General features: G+C 29.5%; 1 protein-coding gene across 1 annotated transcript in view; it reads left to right on the forward strand.

The window, feature by feature from the left end:
• The window catches only part of LOC139776353 (tachykinin-like peptides receptor 86C), a 54,157-nt gene that overhangs the window by 20,236 nt on the left and 11,849 nt on the right, over positions 1-22,072 (forward strand). The window contains exons 2-5 of the mRNA XM_071712925.1: positions 1,585-1,798; positions 15,612-15,746; positions 18,513-18,593; positions 21,291-21,441. Of these exons, the coding sequence (XP_071569026.1) occupies positions 1,585-1,798; positions 15,612-15,746; positions 18,513-18,593; positions 21,291-21,441 (581 nt within the window). The remainder of the gene's footprint in view (positions 1-1,584; positions 1,799-15,611; positions 15,747-18,512; positions 18,594-21,290; positions 21,442-22,072) is intronic.

Raw genomic sequence — 22,072 nt, forward strand, 5'->3', positions numbered from 1 at the left:
GAAAGACAACACAGAGAAATAAATATTTGAGAGAACATTTTGTAACGTTATTATTTTGTTTTTTATATACATTCTATATGTAGGTATGTAATTTATTTACATAATATAAATATAAAATGTAGGTATACGTGGAAAGAGAGTATAGTTTTTATAAACGTTTTATAAAAATTTAATCAATTAATCTTCTTTTGAATAAAGCAACTTAAAAACCCTGATGCATTAACGTGTCAAATTATAGATTGCAGTAAATATTGTTTTACATATTTGAAATATATATTAAGTAGATATATCAAGAATTACCGAGAAATAAATAATAATCAAATAATATAAAGAAATAAATCAAAACTTGTTAATTTCAAATTTCTTATCTAAATGTTTAAGCTTATATTTTTTGAAAATACCAAATTAATTTCTAATTTTTGACTTCAAATTGCACATCTAAATCTTTACCGCCGTACATCACTAAGATATATTATAGTTCTATACTTTTTACGACATAAGTTTTCTTAACTTTTTAAACTTATCACTTGATAAAGTTTTTAGCATTAATATTTCTCGCAAAAGGTATTAGATTACTCACGAAAAACAAGTAATGTGAAATATTTCACATTATTTGTTTTCTTGTTAATAGATATTTAATGTACGCATATATATATCCTGCCTGGCGTATCGTATATCGCTTATCAATTTAAGCACGTGAGGTATCGTTAGCGGATACGGCGAGCATAATAACAATTTTCTCTAAACCACAAAGTGGTATTTAGATTATAAGCAAAATGGAAAAGTGCTGTTTCTAGATATTAGTTGCCGTGATATTAGAAAACATTATTTTGCATGTGACATGTCCTTACATGTATAAAGGTATAAATTCACATCGTGACTTTTTTTAAACATTGCAATAATATAATATTTAATTTATATATTTTTGACGTAGTATATTTTAATTAAAAAAGAAATACTATTTGCATTAGTACAAATTATAGAATTAAAATGTAGTTAGTGGTTAAAACAAAATAAGTTTTGAAAGCATCTTTCTATAAAAAATTGTTCAAAAATATAATTATATCAACTGTGAGATGTTTAAAACAACAAATTAATTATGTTCAAGGAATCATGTTTGTTATAACACATCTTGTTAACAGAAATAAGCTTCGGTTTTATGTATAAGTATTGACATGTGAGAAATGATAATTTATTTATTTTCACTCTTTTTTTTCATAACACGATAGCTTTTGTAAGAAAAATAGCAGAGAGAAGTGTGGAAAGAAGGAATATCAAGTACAGATGTTTTATTTTTAAAGATACGAATTTCTTGTAACAATAAATGTTTAGAATTTTAATACTGGTGGAGATTTGCTGGAACGTGAGCGGAAAAATTTACTGTTATAGTCACAGCTATTTAAGTAACACTAAGACTAAAGTCACAATAATGCTTCTGCGGGAATAATGCTTCGCAATTTATAAACAGAAAATAGAAATAAAAAAGTTAGAAACGAGTATTAAAAGGTCTCCACTATAACACTCGAGAGTAAAGATCTTAACATGATTTTTACAGATTTCCCTTTCTTTTCTCTTCTGTTTCAGCTCATCGGCGAATGCGTACTGTAACTAATTACTTCTTGGTAAATCTTTCTGTTGCGGATCTTATGATGTCATTGCTCAACTGCGCCTTCAACTTTATCTTCCTCCTCAACTCTAATTGGCCCTTCGGAATGGTGTATTGCACCATCAACAACTTTGTAGCACACGTGACCGTCGCTTCTAGCGTTTTTACTCTCGTCGTAATTTCATTTGACAGGTAAGTTTTCATTACTTTCTTTACTCACATAGCCCCCCCTCTCTCTCTCTCTCTCTCTCTCTCTCTCTCTCTCTCTCTCCTTCTCCCCTCCCCTCCTCGCGCGCGCGCGTAATATTATATTTAATATCAACCATGTAAAGTTATTATAATTTAATTTGCGAAAAATTTGTAAATATACAAAAATATTATTTCAATATATTCCGTAATTTTGGCAATAAGAGCCCGGCACAGTAGTTCTTGTGCAAACTCCTTTATTACAATTAATTAAGACTCGCGTACGTTTCGACTCTCTCTTCGGGTCATCTTCAGCGCATTACAATAATTTTACGATATTTAATCCATAATTTACATAATTTGACTGCGTAAGAACCATAATAGAATCTTATATACCGGAAAAACGAGTAAACACGCATTTTTCAGCCTGCGTATAAATAACAATAATAATTAAATAATTAAATAATTAGATAAAAATATTATTTATTTATTGTATAATACTTTCTAAATTTCTAAACAACAAAATAATTTGCTTAATTTGAAATACTGTTTAAGGTTTTCTTTTTGTATGAAAGTATATTCGTTGCAAATTATCAGTCAGATAAATTAAATATAATAGATTTTATGTAACTATATAATAATAATAAATTATATAAAGTAAGATTCATCAAAAGTAAGATCAATTATACATCATAGAAAAATACAGAGACAAACTAAACAAGATTTTATGTATATATTTTCTGTATTTTATAAAAAAAAGTAATATTATTTATTATAATTTCAATTTATGAACTCAATCAATAGTTTATATATAAAACTATAAACGTGTATCTGATATTTAATATCCATATTTATCTATAAGTATATTCAGCTACTTTTTCTCGTAAGCTATTTTCTCTTAAATTAAAATTTTTATCTTTTCACAACACATGCGGTTTTGTCCGTTTTCTTCATCGATTTATTTTATACAGGATAAAACAATCGTTTCTCCGTCGACATACGCGGGTTTACGCGGCTAATCCTGAAATACGTCGAGAAAATAGAGACACACAGACACCTGGTCCCATAGATCCTTTTTAATGGTGACACGCGGGGAAAAAGCTACCATTGCGTCGAAATCGCCGCACGTAAGCCGTGAAGAAAACACTTGCAGAACGTCGCCATTTGACTTTGGTATCATTTGTATGCAATCGATACCGAATGCAATCTCTGGCAGAGATAGTCGAACGTACTGAATCGTACCCATTTCACACGTTTCAGGAAGCGAGTAAAGAGTGCTGTAAATGTACTATAATATATTGATATATTCCAATAAATCGACCTTTCTCTCCTCTTATTTCGTATTGTTTTTTTAACCTCATATCATTTTACTACTATTATTTCGCTCCTCCATTGTGCACTCTTCGCTTTTTCAATAAAATCTAAAACATTTGATTTACTTTATATCTTCAATATACCGTTGCGCACGTGTGGCTGATACTATTGGCCACGTTGTGGTTAAATCCATTCTATATGTTAAATAAAATCGATTGCAATCACATTAAAATATTTTATTCACACAGTATACTTTTTTATAGGATAAGATAAAAAGTATTATATATATATATATATATATATATGTATATGTATACACACACACACACACATACCTATAGCTATCAAGTTTATGTTAATTTGTGTGCATTTATTTTTTGTTTATTTATTTATCGAACGTAAGAAATTACAGCGATTCATCTCTCTTTCTCTCTACTCATGAACATAAGAATATTATTTCACATGTGCTTGTATTCCATTTATTTTTATTCGATATTTAAATAATTTTTCAGCTATGTTTTATGACATTTTTCTATTTTACATTCTTCTTTGATAATATGAGATCGTGTGTATATTTAATATTCTCTCATATGTCTGTAATTTTGAATTTTATTGACATTCTTATCGTATCTATTAATATGCTCCTGTCTACTAATCTGTCTTTTATCTTTTACAATATTAACCTTAGTATTAGATTAAATTCTAAAGGTTTTGTTTGCGTGTATAGTTGTTAATTAAAATTCCAGGGTCGCTAAACCAATTTATCGATTCGCTTTTAAGATACCTTATTTGACTAACTGTTTACGATAACATACATATTGATATCCATTTTGCTTTTCATGTATCTTATTCATCAAACAATACATTGCTGATTTAATTATATATAATATATAATTGTTAATTATTATCATTATACAAATTATCTTTTTAACTATCTCAATAAATATATATCATATTGCTATTAACTTGCAATTGTATTAATATTTAAACTTACAATTAATTAAGACTCTAGAAGACTTATCTCTAATATTTTTTCGTATACAAAGTTAATGTAGCGATAAGTATGATGATTTTAACATTTCAATATTTAATTATGTTGACATTTCAATAATATCTTATTTTCTTTATTATTATTCTCCTTCATATATTTGTAATCTTGTTTATTTATAATAAAGTTATAAAAATATAATTTTTTAAAGTAAATGTTAAAATTTGACTTTTCCTATTTAATTACAATTGCTGATTCATCATATTATTTTACTATTTATCTTTTACAAAATATATTTTAACAGAGGATTAGCATAAGCCAATACAGAAAAGAAAAAAATCCTTCAACGCATTTAATGTTTCAATTAACTTTATATATTTTACCTAATATAACCGGCTATTACGGGCTCTCTTTTATTAGGAACATGTAATATTTAATCTTGTATCAAAGAAGTATTTTCTTTTTTTATTTTTGTTGCAAAATATGAAAAGGTCAAATTTATTGCAAATAACATTCTAAGGCGCACATCTATCATCCCTTACTGTATAAATATTAATCTTAAAATATTAAAACTTAATAAGGCTGATAACCAATTTTATGTGAATCAAATACATTAACGAAAATCAATTATGTATCTCGCAATTAGTTACGCGCTCCGAATTTTTAATGCGATATATATTGTAGATATATAGATTACTTTTTACGATGTCTTTTAATCATGCTCCTATATTATTTTGTTTTTTATGTGTTATATATTATTGTAATATTGGAAAATCCGTTCTAATATCAATTTTGGGCGAAAAAAGAAACAGAAAGAATTATCTGTACTAAATTAAAAGATTTTCAAATAAATGATTAATTAACTAAAGACTTTTGATATTAAAATTAACGAATAACAAGAAAAAGTGGGATTTTAAAGTCAAAGCAGTTAGTTGTGTGTGAGTTAACGTCATGTAACACTTAATTAATAATTTAATACAAATTATAAATATCGTACGTTTCGGCTCTACTTTGAGCCATCTTCAGTGATGATAGATAAATTAAATAATCTCAAGCTCTCGGACGAGCATAAAGTGAATATTTAAAAATTAAATGTACAAAGATAGCGTAATTTTCAAGAGAAAATACTAGAAAAATTCTGCTAACATAACAAAATATTCGGACTGAAAATGAAAATTAGGATTGACCAGCAAAGAAAAGTGAGATCTATTCACCAAATCAAGTCCACAAAATGAGATTTGAGATTGACAAGCTGAAGTTCTGGGAAAGACATCGGAAACAAACCTGATCCTTTTAAATAACAGTCGGTCTGGCTGTTATTTACCATTGGCTGGAGTCCGTTTCTCAATAATTTATATTAAATTATTGTTACATAACGTTAATTAAATGTTACATAACTCATGCACAAATCGCATTTGACTCTCCAAAATACGGATTCTTCAAAATATTTGCATATATATATAAATTAAGACGTCTTTCATAAACACTGCAGTTATTTATTCATCATTAATATTCTTTAAAGTATTTGAAATACGTAATATTAATATGCGCACAGAAAATGTGCATTAAATGTGTATCTTGCAGCAATCTCTGACTGTACGCAACTTTATGTAAACAGTAGCGTGATATATCTGCATGATAGTTTTAATAAAGAAAACAAGACATTTGGGAATTGTACACGCCAGTGTATGTAGAATCAAGTCGCACATGTACATACATCATGCTAATACGCAACTAGAACAATACTCAGTGTTATTAATCAATGTCTGCGGTGCGATAAATAAAGTTTACCCTCCACGAAATCGAATTAAATAACAGCACCGAGAGCGGTGCTCATTAATAAAAGTGTTACACCGGTACAATATTAGCATCGATTCGATTTTGTAAAAACATGAAAAGATTGTGAATAAAAAAAACTGTTGTACAGCTACTACGGTGATATTCAATGTATAAAATATAAAACTAACGGAGAATGCTCTTTTACACAATGTAAATCTGTAACTAATATATTGTCCATGTTTCAATATTGTCCATATTTTAATTTTTAATATCTTCTCGTAGCAATATGAAATAATATAATGCAGCAATAAACATTAAAATTATAAAGATAATATTTGTTAAATAATGTTTTTAATATATTTAATATATTAATTATTAAAATATTTTATTAAAATATTTTTTAATTTATTAAAATATATCAAGAATAATTAATAGATCATTGAAAAACTATTGCATTTAATTTAATTTTATTATTATTATTATTATTATTATATTAGTTAATATACATTATTATATTACATTAGTTTATGCAATAAGCGCCTACAAAAAATTAAACAAACTACAAAGTATCTGACATATAGAGTAAATTTCCTTCTTACTTTTTTGATAAAGAACGAAGGTTATTCGTGATAATCCTCGAGATCGGAGGGTAGAAAAGAGATAAGGTACAAATTCATGCTCGTCGATTCCACTACTCTCGATTATCGATGCAGTTAACCCGAAGGCTACAGATTGTTATCCAATTCGTTCTGTTCCACATTCGAGAAAGAAAAAGACTATCACATTATTTTCTTATTAATTTTGATTTCTATTATTTCTTTCATATCTATTATATCACAAAGATAATTTATTTATTGCAGATCTGATTAGACATTATTTGTTTCCGTATTTATTAAAAACTCAGTAGAAAAAAATTCGAAATATAATGTGTACAAAACCGTAGCTGATATGGTTTTTGAAGTAGTTCGGATCTAAGCGAACGTCAGAAAATGAATGAATTGACTCCTTGTTTACCGTGGCTTTAAAAGTAATGTGAAAGCATTTATCAGACCTGCCCAGAAGGCTAGAATAAAAAACCAGAGCCTTACCAGGCTGAAAGCATACTCCGGTCTGGCAATGAAACACATTGAGAGAATCAGAATTAGTACCATTTGTAAACGAGACTTCAAAAGTAATGTGAAAGCATTTACCAGACCTGCCCGGAAGGCTAGAATAAAAAACCAGAGCCTTACCAGGCTGAAAGCATACTCCGGTCTGGCAATGAAACACATTGAGGCAAGAAATTGTACCATTTGAAACGAGACTTCTGGTAAGTCCGTCAGATCTGTCCTGAAGGCTAGAATATGAGCCAGAGCCTTACAAGGACGAAAAGTAACTCTGATCTGAGGACGCCATGTAAACCAGCCAGAAGCGCTGACGTGCCGGCCTGAAGCAGTTACATACTTGTGAAAAGATCTCTGTGAGAAGTCCGTTTCGGACTGAAGGGTCTGGACTCTGCGCGACGTCGCACGCAGCTGACGACGACGATCTCAGTAGCAATACTCCAGCCGGACTTCTCGTATCACTTTTCGTCAACGAGCAAGCTCGCAACTCATTGCCTCATAGAACAAGTCACACGGTTGTGCCTCGGTTAGGCAACAGTAGTAATTATTCCAGTAATTATTCCAGAAATTCAAGAAGAGCACAAGAAAAGAGATACTTCGCGAACGAACACTTTTCAAACATTTTAAAACAAAATTGGCAGAAAACAGGGAATCGAACAAAAGCACGCGCAGTGCGCGCGGAAATTGCCATACATGCGGTGATCTCTGTAGAATAAACGAATAAACTATATTTTTTAAACATATTGACTGTAAAAAAGCGTTTTTTTTTCTTGTCATGTAAACATCTATATCTTACAAATTAGTTCAACTTTATTTCCCTAAGTTAAGCACAAAGACTTTCATGCGCAAGTATTTTTTAATAACATAAAAAAATCTAATCTTCTCCCATGCGCCCCAAGCGGTATAAAGTTAATTAAATGTAGATTTGACGGAAGCTTCAAATGTAAATTAAAAAATACCGTAAAGTGCAAAAGTTGAAATTATCTCGTTTCTCTATCAAAAAATAGAACCGGAAAATTATATAACATCTTAGAATTCTTATACATCTGTTACAAACCTAGTAAATCTTTTAAATAACTTCTCAGAAAGTTATTTAAAACCTATTTGGACTTCTTATTTTTAATGGCTATATCAAATTTGTCAAGATATTTTGCTATCTCATTTATAAATTTTGACCATTTATTGTTAGTATAATGATCATAGAAGAGTGGTCAAAGTATAACAAGAATTAAATATTACTAATTTATAATCTTCTTGAAATGTTTACCAAAATTTATCAGCATATATTACACCTCTAAAATTATATTTAGTATACAACACAAGTATATACATATATATGTATACTATAAACGTTTTATAAATTTTATAGAAATTACTTTATAGAAAGTTATTAATAAATACTATATAAATGCTATTTTCTTTTAATAACATTATATATTTTTATATAAACATATTCAATGTTTTTCAATTAAAATATTTATTATTCAATTATTACATACGTTTTTGACTTTTATAATTATAAAATATATTTGCATCTTGAGAAAAGTTGCAACTATTCAATTTATTCTTTAGTAAACGAGAATAGAGCTTAATATAAATGTTCGAATATAATTTAAAAAAAGAGTTATCGTCAAAGTTATAAAATTTCTGCCGTTTAATAATAAGAATAATTATGTACTATACTTCAGTGTTGTAGTTGTCAACTAATTACTTGTGGCAAAACATAATGATAAAAAAGGAATTTTAAAGTTCCATACTTAAATTATTTTACGGTAAATTAACCGCAAACTAGAAACTGAGGCTAAAGTTATACGGAACTTTAGGAATAGAAATGGGGGTGAATATAATGAACGCTAATTGATGTAAAAGGATCACGACCGGCTTTTGAAGTTATTGAAGAGATTATATTAATTAACAATCACTCAAATTGTCTAATAAATGCGGAGACCGGAGAGAATGGACTTGGGGATTGACTCAAATATCTTTAAGTAAGAAACTGTAGTTTAACTTTTTGAGCTTCCAATTTATCCAATTTTTCATGCTCAACACAAATATCAAAGATTACTCTCAAACTCTCTAAACCAATTGAGAAAAGTGGACCAATGGCTTAATTATCAATGCCCTTCTTGTAAACTAGATTAATTTAGTCGACAAATTGCTTTATTTGATTTAAGATTGTTTGCACTTGGTAAAAAATAAACTTTATGCCAATCGTTGAGTTAAAATAAGATTTTAGATTAGTTTAGCATGCTGTTTCGTTATGTTTTCATTAGTGAAACGATGAAATTATAACGAACGTTTGGTTAAACGTTCGTACATAATTATGTATATACAATTATAAACTTCGCGCATACATATATCGCAGATTGTTTATTATATCGAGATGACGTAAAAGGTCATAACATTGCAGTCATAATAGTCAAGTTTATCAGTATTCCACAAATTTTTGTTAACAAATTTCCGATCCGATTGGCGATCCATCAATTAATAACAGCTCATTAAAGATAAAAGTGAATTAACGATCAATCAACGCCAACAGTCAATAATCCAATTTTGCCAATGGTTTTGCCGATAAAGCCATAAAATATTCAATTTTTCGGTTAGCATTTTGAGAATATTCGATAAATAAATTTGCATTTCAATATTTCGCTGCATTTTACGTTATTATTCTATCGAATCGAAAAATTAATACTCTTATAAAGATGACAACGCGCAATCAATTTTAAACAATATATAATAGTAATTTAGTAATCGCAATACATATTGAAAGTTATTTAGAGAATTTCGAGCATGGGAAACATTAGAACATACGACTCCCGAGATGCAATTGGATAAAAACAGATTATTTTAAGTATCTTAGGGTACCGATGCATTTCCATTTTACGATGCGTTTCACGTACTGATCAATGGAAGAGAAGTCGAAGTTCGAACGGTTTCGGGATAGCTATGCTTCTCACGTACTATGGTTTGTACATGCATGAGTTGGACTGACAACCCACCCGGCGGAAATTAGATTTGCTATCCATTAAACATTCATTAGACACTATTTTGCAGCTTTTATCTCTTCGTACCATGCCAGTGTATCACACCTGCGTATCGTAATACGCTTAGCTAACCCATAAATAAGAGACATGACAAAGTTAGCTGTACACATATTCTAAGAAATCATATTGAATTTAATTTTTGCAAAATAGAGCGACAATGGACGATCCGTAGGAAATTTACCTTCTATTCTTTATTGCTTTGATCAGAAATACTCTGATTTCGCTTGCAGTTAATTCTATTTGGCCTTTCCTTCGCTTGATAAAAGAGTATTCTCTTGTGATAACGTTCCTCTTTGTAATGCGATGTACTAGTAATTCAGTTAGTATACGACTCAAGATAAAAATGATAGAAACTATAATCTTTTCGCGTATCGTTTTATCATGTTAAAACATTTTTAAGTCGGTAACATATGTATGTAGGTATATAGGATGACTTACATTAATTAATTTTTTTACTGTTTTGATGAATATCTCAAACACAACATCTATTAAATTTAACTATACTGAGTTAATTAGTAGCTAAATTTGCCTCTTCGTGATAGTTTTTAATAATATTCGGAAAATTAGCAAGTAAACGAGTTATCTTTGGGGAGCGAAGATTCATATTTCGCGTATAATATTCAAATTTCACGGTCTACACAAATTTCACGGCTCGCGTATTAGTATTTCAACCTACCGCGACAAATAACTCGACATGTTATCCGAGACAGGTTATCGGTACAACCGTTTGCAAACTGGCTTCAGGATTGTAATTCTTACCGCGCATGCAAGAATGCTATATGCAGACGTGAAATGTCGTTATGGTTTCGACGGATTTACTGAAATACCTCTCGCGGTGGTAGTTACCTATGCGTGCAAAAACTCACGTGGAAAACAATGGAGCCATTCTGTCTATGTCGTTTATTGTTCTGGCGTACAATACTACATGACGGCTACATTTATCTGCATTTCTGCGTAGTTAAGAAAAGGTGGAATTCACGGCAGGAATGCGTTTTTAAATTCACTCCGAATTTTTATCTAAAGTTAACGACTATTGATGATTAGTTATTGCAGCTATTTAAAGTAAATTCTGTATTAAATTAATTAAGTAACATCTTTTATTTAGATTCTCGTTTCTCCTTACAAATCTAAAGTAACATATTTAACTATGCTTATTGAAACTTTAATAAAGATTGAAACTTGACAAAGCGTAAAATGCTTCCATAAATTTTCTGAAAAGCACTTATATTGATATTTTTCATAACATATCGCGGTACTCGAAAACAATTTTTCATATAAATATTAAATATTATTATATATTATTAAATATTATTTACAAACTAAAAAAATTAATTTGTTTCTTGATTTGTATTTATTACGCTGATTTTAATGTTGACTAGTATTATTATCAGTATAAACAGTCAAGTAACAGTGATAAAATACGATATGAGAAATTTCATTGTTTAATTCAATTATGTCTTCTTGAGAGTTTTCACCATTTGCATTTATCTGATGAGAAGATTAAACAGAGAAATGTCTCGAAACTCAAAATGGTAGAGAATTAAGATTTCAAAGGATAGAGGAGTTTTGATTATTAGCACACGTATATATAACGATTGGCACACAGAGCTATTCGACACGTATACAAACTATCCTGCTTTCAAATATGTATTCGATAGCATTTCTTGTTAGAAAAGATCCAATTTATGATATCTACGTGAACTTAACCGAGAAGAATAGAGATGGTCTCGGTTCTTTGATTATATCTAGGTCGACGCAGAAACTTACGCGAGAAATTCTATTGTAGATTTGTACATTTCTAGCTTTCATCTCGGAAGAACAAAAGTAATTGTCAAGTTTAGTTTCCCCGTGGGAACTCTCGCTGAACAGTTTATTGCATGGAAAATGAACAGGATCCGTATTTCAAACGTATAAGGGCTATTTGTCTCTCACGAAAATTGACGATGACTGAATGAAACTGCCATGAAACACATAATTAAATTCATGAACCTCTGCCACGAATAATTTATTATAACAGGTGTTATCTTATATGTAACCTTTTTTCGCCTACTCTCGCATTTGATTAACTAACAAAATATGTTACACTCATTGTCAGATAAATCGTATCTAATAACACTATTAAAATCTTCGAGTAGCACCGATATACAATTTTAATAAAGAACCTGTATAAATTTTTCGCTTTTTTTTTGTTTTGTTAATTCTATATTATTTGTTTTTTTACTTGGATAAAAATGAGAAGAAATAATTTCTCTTTTGCAGATTTTACATTTTTTTCACTTCTTATGTATACTTGAAAATGATTTAAATAATTAAAATCCAATCATGGAATAATGTCGTCTAATCCGCATAGGCTTACCGGTAAAGGTAATCAATAATCAATTATTGCAACCTGTTTGATTGGTGAACTTGGTAAACTGTTGTTATTGCGTGCATGCGCGGAGAGCATTATGAGAGCAATAATGCTAATGTCGAAGCAAGAGACTAGTTTGTAATTTGGTGAATGTTTGCGAGAAACACATGATAATTTATGGATCATACGCTACATTATTCTACTTGCGTAACTCTAATTACTGTTAACATCACGTTAAAACAATGTAATTGTCTTCGATTGTCAACTTTACCTTTCAAATGCCAAACGATTGTAAATAAGATTTTATTTTACTACGTCAATACGTTAATACATTAATGTCTATTATGAACTGTATATCCAAAGTTTATTAAAAATTATTTATATTGCTAAATATAACGTGTTTTGTTTCGTTGCATTTATTATAACAAGAGATAAGAGATATAGATTTGTATTACTGATTATGTAAAAAGTGTATACATAGTATTATTATTGAACCACATCATGTGTACAGGGTGTATCGTAACATGTGGGACCCACTTCAGCGGACAGGAGACACAAAAACAATGAAAAAAGTCGGTCTGTATTTGTCCACTTCTAAAAAAAGGCATCTCATCGATACTCGAATCTATCGAAGTATTGTTGTCGCTTTTCCGCGATGCCGATTGGTTTTCTCGTTGCGCTTACTTCATGAGCGGCTGTCATGGTTCCATGGTATATTTTGACAGTTGTGTGGTTAATAGTGTAATAATAATAGTAAAATATTAAAGCTAAATTTCACACATTTTACTCAATAAGTTTACTTTCTTCAATTCATTCTCTTGCTAGGAACACTTAATAATTCACTACTTTGCTGTTAGAAATAAGAATAAATGAGTATTCAAATCAGGAAATGGCAGATATGCATTAGATGTATATTTGCCGATTATAATTCAGTCGAAGCAAAACGTCTACCTATACGCGGATCGTTTCTAATAGACATCTTCCAGACAAGAACACATTCCAGCGATTACATGAACTACCTACGAGATACAAGATCAAAAAAACGACACGACGACTGCAAGCTTGCATTCAGGCCGAATGTGGCCATTTTGAGCACTTCTTATAACGTTAAGTAGTTCACATTATTGGAGTACAAACATGATTACTCGGAAACAAGGTCAAATAGGACACATGTTAATATAAACTTTTTTCGTTGTTCTTGTATCTCTTGTCCATCACTGGAAGTTGGTCCCATATGCTACGATACACCCTGCAATAATATAAAGGAGAGACTGGAGCTCTAGTTGTGGCTGGTTATTACATTTAATATATTTCCAGAATAAAAGATAATAGCACTGTATAAGAAATATTGTCTCGGGAATATTACATCAGTAATTTAGTGTGGTCGTTTATAAAATCCCTAATACATTTTCGAAGATAAAAATCGTTTTCTGTAGCCTAGAGTAAAATAAATAAAATATATTATCTCTCTCTCTCTAGTAATTATCTATTAGTAATATTTTTAAATCTACTCATTATACGTTGAAGTTTGTAATATTTCTTTAAAATCTTTATTTCATGACATACAATTTTCATTTATGTTAATCTCTCTTAAAAATTTATTTTTTTAATTATAATCTTAATTACAAAATATGGCAGAGTGGAGCTAGTCATGCCAGTGTAAGTTATTACAACTTTTTAATTCTAAGAAAAGGTTCGTTACAATTATTTTAATTATGTTGTACTTTTCTAACAGATATATAAAAAATAAAAATTATGTTTCTCCAGACTTTTATAGTACAATGTTTTTTATTACTTGTATTTTAATTGTTAAAATAACAAAAAATAAAAAGTTGATCACAGTTATGTTTATCATATACATATAATGTGCACAATATATGTAAGTACGTATTTACGTTATTCGACAGTTTACAAAAATATTTATTCAAGTCATTAGTAAAAGTACTCTTCTGCACAGTTTTTTATTTTTCTATCTTTACTTAATATATTTAAAAGAACCTCATATATAGGATAAGTTGTGACAGTTGTAAATTGTTACAAATGTCGCCTTTTAAGATTTTTATTAATGTGAGATAAATAAATAATAACTTTACATAAAGAAATATATTTAATATAGTTTAAACATACAGCTTTTGATAAATCTCTCTGTAATATCTATCCGATTTATAGGTTGACTAAAAAAAAATAATTAAAAAAGCAAACTCAAATAAAAAGAAAAAATAACTTAAGACTCTCGATAATGAACAAACAAATTGTGGTAACCAAAGGGCTATAAAAGTACAACACGGTTGTGGGTGCATAATTGTATACATTAAAAATGATTTATTTTTATTTTCACAAGATAATAATCCGAACGTTTCGGCTCCACTGAGCCAACCTCCAACGGTGTAATTAATTACCTACTCATTTTTACACCGTTGAGAATGGTTCAATGTGAAGCCGAAACGTCCGGAATATTATCTTGTTAAAATTAACAAATCATTTTTAATGTATGAAATTACGCATCAAAAACCACGTTGTACTCTCATAGCTTTTTGGTCATACACTTTGTTAGGTCAAAAAAGTGTAACAACTAGCGCACCAGTCTCTCCTAGTACAATAATCTGGAGTAGTTATATTTTATGGAATACTGTGTTACGTGTAACATACAACGAATCGATCTAAAATATCAGTATAATTCGCAACGGAGCAAGCAATTTACACTTTTATTACACGCAACTGCATTTTTTAACGTAAAATTGCTTCGTTTCGCGCGATGGCATTTCGAATTTCTGGCTTACATGCGAAACAGCTATTATCTGAAGTACACATTCTTTCACAAAATTTGTATGCATATTAAATAATTTGAATAAAAATATATAAACAAAAATTAACGATAAATTCTGTCATAAATTTGGAGTAACTATCGCTTTCAAAAAGAATGCTCAGAAGAAGAATGTTATATAAAATAGTACAAATATATTTGTAAAATAATAAATAAATAAGAACATTATCTGTGTTTAAATACCTTCCATAATTGCAAAAGTTTTGCAACAAAGCACTGTTTCTCATAATTGTCCTTGTAAACGTTCGACAATGATAAATGATAATGTCTAAAGTTATTATACAACTTTTTTATAAAAATCGAGAAAAGCTTATCGAAAAAGATGATAACAATACAGAATTAAGCGCCATAAATCTCAGTAATTTGTCTGAATCTGTCGAGGAATATTAAACAGCACCAGTGTGTCGTTTGTTGCAGGTACATGGCCATTATGTATCCTCTTAAACACCATATGTCTCGCAAGAGGACAGTGATTACTTTAATTTTAATCTGGGGCATTTCGTCTGCCCTAGCGACCCCGTGTCTCTTATACTCCACAACATCATTGCGCAGGTAATTATGATAATTAAACAAATCGTTCAGCAAACTTTTATTAATGTCGAACGCATGTATAATTTGACTTTGAGTTCTTGTATTATTTTAAAATATTATAAATTTATATATCTGCACATACAGTTGAAAAATTAGTATAACAAGTGTAAAAATGGTAACAGGGATTATAATAGATTTTACATCACAGTGACAATTGATGTTTATGCCAATAACGGCCTTCATGTTGTGTACCTTATATTTATTTCTTATAATTTATATGTGTATTTGTATGTTATCTCTTATAATGTCTTATAATGCAGCAAATCACTGCAGATCATTCTCTGAAGAACACATTTACGTTTCAGGTTTCGTCATAGTAAATGTATTACGTTGTAAATGTGAAATGCTAGTCACGTTTACAAGGATACATTGCATGCCGCGAAGCATATCAAATTACTTACGCAGCGTAACTTAAAGGCAATACAGAATGTTTGTGCAAAAGTAAAAACTAATATTGCGTATTTTTCATTTTAATTGCATATAAGCAAAATGGAAAAGATATGCAATATTACTTTTACTTTTTATACAAACATTCTGTATTTTTTATTATTATATTGATATATATATATATATATATATATATTGTCTTGATTATTTTCAATGTTACTAAAAATATCAATAAATTCATATAGTAATGTAAACTTCCTTTATATGTTTTGACAGAAAAGAGAAGACAGTACAATAGACCCCCGTATAACACGGAGGATAAGTTTCGTGTTATATGAATCCGTATTATACGGGTCACATAGATTATACATACATGGATTATGTATGTATAAGGAAACACATATCTATTCATAAAAGATATAAGAATGTATTATAAAAAATTTAAATATTAAAGATATAACAGTAAAATATTTTTTGTTTTACTTTAAGACAAACTGCACATATTAAAATTTTTCCGTTGTGTCATACAAATCCGTGTTATATGAGGATCTACTGTACATGTATATACCATAAAATTATTGTTATGTTACTGATAGTACTGAAGTGTAACTGATACTTTATATATATTCAGTGCATGAAAGTATATCGGCATCATACATTACTTTTTTTCATTCCCGTAAAAACTTACCTTCCCATATATCTGTTTCGCGGGAGAAGAGATCAAAACTCATAATTTTAAAACTACCGGCAATTTAATTATATACAATTTGTAATGTTGTATTTTTGTTATTAGAAATTGGTAAAAAATTTCATAAGGATACGTTTAGCTTAAAACACTTTGGTTTCGTATGACAGAAAGGCTTTTGTTAAACGTATTATAGTCGGGGACACGGTTTGGCTTGTAATCCCTTTATCAGGTAACGACTCAATTACAATGCCTTAGTTTCATGAAGCTTGTACGTATCTACCCGCATATAATGTCATCTGCATCAATATAGCCATAAAGCGCCTATAGATTTCCACGGTTTTATCTTCACAGGTTATTTCACAACAGAGTTTATGCATTGTACGTTCCTACATACATTTCACTGTCAGATTTCTCAGGCAAATTATTATCGATAATAAAATAAGCAATAAAGTAAGTAGCATTCCATATTTTGCTTAAGTGAGTAAAAGCAAATTGATAAATCAGACGTCACCCAAAATTGGAATAACGTCAATCAAAGCGTATCAGATTAAAATTTGAAGATAGAATTGTTTTAATAATGACAGTATAAATTTGAAAAGAGAATTTGCTACTCTTTTTTATTTTAACATTAAACGCTGCAGAATTTGCAGACTATATACTTGTTCGATAATCCGCTCTTAGCCGAGCAAAGCTTTAAGTTTCTTATCGTTCTGAGCCGGCAGAAAAGCTGACTCTTTTCTCGCCTATGAATTTTTCTCTTTGTTTACTTCTTTTTGCAATAATATATACTGATTGCTTCGGGCAGCGTGGATATTTAAAAAAAACAATGAAAATTGCTATTTGTAATAAAAGAAAATTTTAACGTCCATTTTGTTTCCATCTCCCGAAATGTAAAATTTAATAAGAAGAATGCCTGACTATAATTTTTTCTACTTCCACAAAATTTCTCATTATAAGGATATTATGTATCTACTTACTAGTTCTTAAAGCCGATCCTACCCTTTAAAGCCGACCGTCTGCTTCTAAAGCTGTTCGTACGTTTTCAGAGCCAACTGTATTTCTCCTCTGTAATAAATAATTCCATAAATTTTAACGAGCTAAAAGTAGCTTTTTATTTAAAAAAAAAAAGATAAATTATCGTACTGCAAACTACATTAAACATCATTATGCACGCAATATAATTACCCATATCTAACTTAAAACCGGAAATGTTCTGGAATCGCGTTTTGTAGAAATTAAATCTAACATTTTTATTGTTATTAAATTTTTTCTATTAAGTTTTTGAAAAAAGAAGGAAAATTCATATTCGCGAACATTTCTTTACTCTGCTTCCTATCGCGTAGCCAATGTGCCATACAAATAACTTCTAACCCTCACATTGTTTTTCTCTCTTTATATCCATCTCTCCCTAAACCTATTTCTTCTCGGGTTTGATAAAGGGACTTTTTTCCCTACATCCCTACAAGAAACTTTACGAAAAATAAAACTTTCCCCTCTTTATAATTAATATTCGAGAACACGAAGAGCATATATGTGTACCTATGATATATAGATTATATACATTTAAAAGTTTAGTCTTCTGATAATATTTGTTACCGCTGTCCATGTTTCTTTCAATAACCTCCGAGAAATTGACGTATAATCAATTGCAGATATTCTAACGGAACAACCAGAATTTCCTGTTACTTATTGTGGCCCGATGGCGGCTATTTGCGTAGCAAAACAGAATATTGGTAAGTAGTGAGCTTTCTATTGAATTTCCTTTATGCAAAACTTGATGGGTTTCGGTGTAATGGACTTCAGAAATATGTAAATTTACATGTCAAACAGGGACTGTTCAGCGTTTTTTAATAGGAAAGGCGGCGCGCCACGTGAAATCGCGTGCGGAAAGAAGTTTCTGTAAACACCATGTACACGATCCATTACAAATGCGAAAGAGATTGAATAGACGATTATCCTAAGGAGATGGAACGGGAAATTGCTCCATATATTTGCTATCAATGCATCACCGGCGACGATAAGAGTAGCACGACCTAATTAGAATGGTTGCACTCGATTCATTGCATTGCCATATTTCATGTCAATTTATTAATTAGAGATATTTATTTATTAAACGTCCCACTATATAATCTTCTTGCTTACTATAACTTATTCTTATGCAAAACAAAATTAAAATTATAAAAAGTAAATATGTAAACAAATTAATTCGCAAACTGCAAATAATGCGCACAGAATATATTTTAATATATGAACAAAATATTTAAAGAATATTTATACTATAATTGATTTTTTCAATCGACTTCAATAGAGTGATATTCTATGGTTAAACAATTGTTTGATATTAACAATGAAAAAGTTGCTGAGAGAAAAAGACCAAATATTTGCTGAAACAGAATCAGATTTCAATTAAAATATGACAGAAGAAAAAGTACAATGCAAGATTTCTGTCCATACAGTATGTAACAAAATGTACAAAATATAAACTTTCCTTTAAATAAATAGCGATTCGATACTGAAAAAAATAAGATAACTTCGGATTGTTTCCAAACTTAGTAAAACCGATTTACAGTATGTATTACATTGTCTGACGAAAATATAAGAAAAGCTGAAAACACGAAACTAGTATTGGACGTGAAAAGTCAATATTAAATACGCTTCAGGTTCCGTTTTCTGCACGGATAGCAAACAAGATGAGATTAATTTAGAGAACAAAACAAAATTCGAGATTTTTCTCCTTTATAAAGAAAAGTTTTCATTGGCGAGAGGAATATTGTATAGGAAATGTGGATTATTTTCCTAAGAGAAAACGTTCAACTGTAATAGAATCAAATAAGTATAATATATTTTTTTATTATTTCAATTTTATTTATAGCGTATTCTTGTTAGTTTGCGATGACCTCACAAAAGAGAGATCGCAATCGTCAAAAATGTATTTTCGGTAAAACATTAATATCTCGTTTCGCGGTAAGTGGTAAAATAATATAAATTGCTTAATAAAATAACTTCAATACATAGAATAAATCGTAAAAACTATAAGATTTACGTAGATTCCTTTGAGAAATAAATTGTCTAAATATGTAGACACAATTCTGCTTATTCAAAATTGTCATTTAGAGTTATCGAAATCTATGATGTTCTAAACAATATATCAGTTATCATATATTCCTTGCATGTTTAGGTAGCAAGGAATTAATTAGGTATATACATGAAAATATTCCTAGAAGATATTTTCTTGATAAATATATACGAAATTAACTTTTTTAAAGTCTGAAGAGTGGCCACAATGGCCATAATCTAGTGTTTTATAAGAAAATATTAATCTTTAACTAAATATCTCCATAAATTTTATTGTTAGTTCAGGATAACATTTCGTATACATCACGTAGGTAGAACTTTAGATATATATCCGAGAAATTTTCATTTGTCGAATAGTCTAGAAACTTACTATCGTTAGTACGGTTATTCTCCTCTTACGAAGAACATCGTGCCGAAGTTTACAGAGAGAATACCTCTGTCCCTACTAATCTTCGAAGCAACTCCTAAGTTAAGCTTATTTAACAACGGATGTAACAATATCGCTGGATCTAATAGCGTGCAATAGGATAATTTAAAACACTGACGATCAAACTCATCAGGGAGTGACATACAATTGCCGCATAAATGGAAATCAAGTTTTGCATAGATTCTATCTATAATTCCACACAATAATCCCATCACAAATCTCAAGTAATTTCATCAGAATGGTTTTGTTATGTGCAATTTAACTTATCCAACGATTGTGATTGCCACTTCACTCTTGGAACTCGAAATTGAAACTCCAATCAAAAGTGTTTGAAAGAACAAAATCGAAATTGCATCTGTATTAGAAAACAATTATTATGCAAATATACATATTAGAACACAAATATACATATCAGAATACAAACATACATATTAGAACACAATTCCTGTAATATTTCAAGCCAAAAATAACATAACTAATAATTAATGTAATGTTGAATTAATGTAACGTTCAATCTTGTTGCAGCAAACGTTATACTGATTAGTATATACTGAAACTTTTTTAATAAAACTTCTTCTTGATCATGTTTAATTTCTTGAATTGAATGAAGTAAATAGACGTTGATTCGAATTATTGAATCGTAAATAATAATACAAAATGATATACATAATGCATACGATACTAATTCGAAATAAATATAAATGTTTATAACAATTACTATACTGCAATTACTCTACCGTACCATATTGCATTTTAAACTCAAACACGTCTCAATTAATAAAAACGGATTCCCTGCCTCCTTGCTTGAGTAATCGTTCAGCCGCGTGTTTCTTATGAAACGAGTTACGGCTTTAATAAAACTTGGTAGTAAGTCTCAGTATATGTCTCGGCATACTTTATGGTTATACATAAATCATTTATTCTACAGCTACAATCTCTTATTCCTCACTGTAACGTATCTGGTTCCCATGTCAGTGATGGCTGTCTGTTACACGTGCATGGGACGAAAGTTATGGGGATCGAAATCGATTGGTGAACTTACGCATTACCAAAAAGAATCGATGAAATCTAAACGCAAGGTACGTTATTGAGTATTTTCATATTATCATCAGAATAACTACTATACAATGCATTAACGTAAGTAATGCGTAAAATGTATATCAATGAACAACTACAAAGTACCTACTAAACTTTAAAAATAAATATATTCTTATATGTTACATATTATTGCATTCTCTCAAATTTTTCGAATTCTTCAAAAAGACGATAATGTATGAAAAAATTCTGAAAAATAACGGTAAATTAAAAAATCGAAAAAATTTGCATGATTAAATTTTCACAGAAAATGAAAGAAAAATAAAGTAGAAAATTTTTACACTTCAATTATTCGAAAATCTCAAAACATGCTTCTATGAAGTAGGTCATCGTCATATTATGATTATAAAACTGTTTGCAATTTTACTTAGAATTCATTTGCATGCAAATCAGATGTTTTTTTACGGTTATCTGTTTAAATATCTCAAGAGAATCAAAATAATATATAGTAAATAAGCTTACTTGTATGGTTTACGTTAGATTTTGCTTCTTGGACTTACTCTTTGGCAGTATCAAATTAATAACTATTTCCGAACGCAATGTGAACATTATAGCGTAAACTTCAGAACAATAGATTCCTATTAAGCACTCCTTAATACTGTTGCGTTGGTTAAC

The sequence above is a fragment of the Temnothorax nylanderi genome, unplaced genomic scaffold (assembly GCF_030848795.1).
Source record: "Temnothorax nylanderi isolate EJ_2023f unplaced genomic scaffold, tnyl_v1.0 TNYL_tig0117_pilon, whole genome shotgun sequence".
Taxonomy (NCBI): Eukaryota; Metazoa; Arthropoda; class Insecta; order Hymenoptera; family Formicidae; genus Temnothorax; species Temnothorax nylanderi.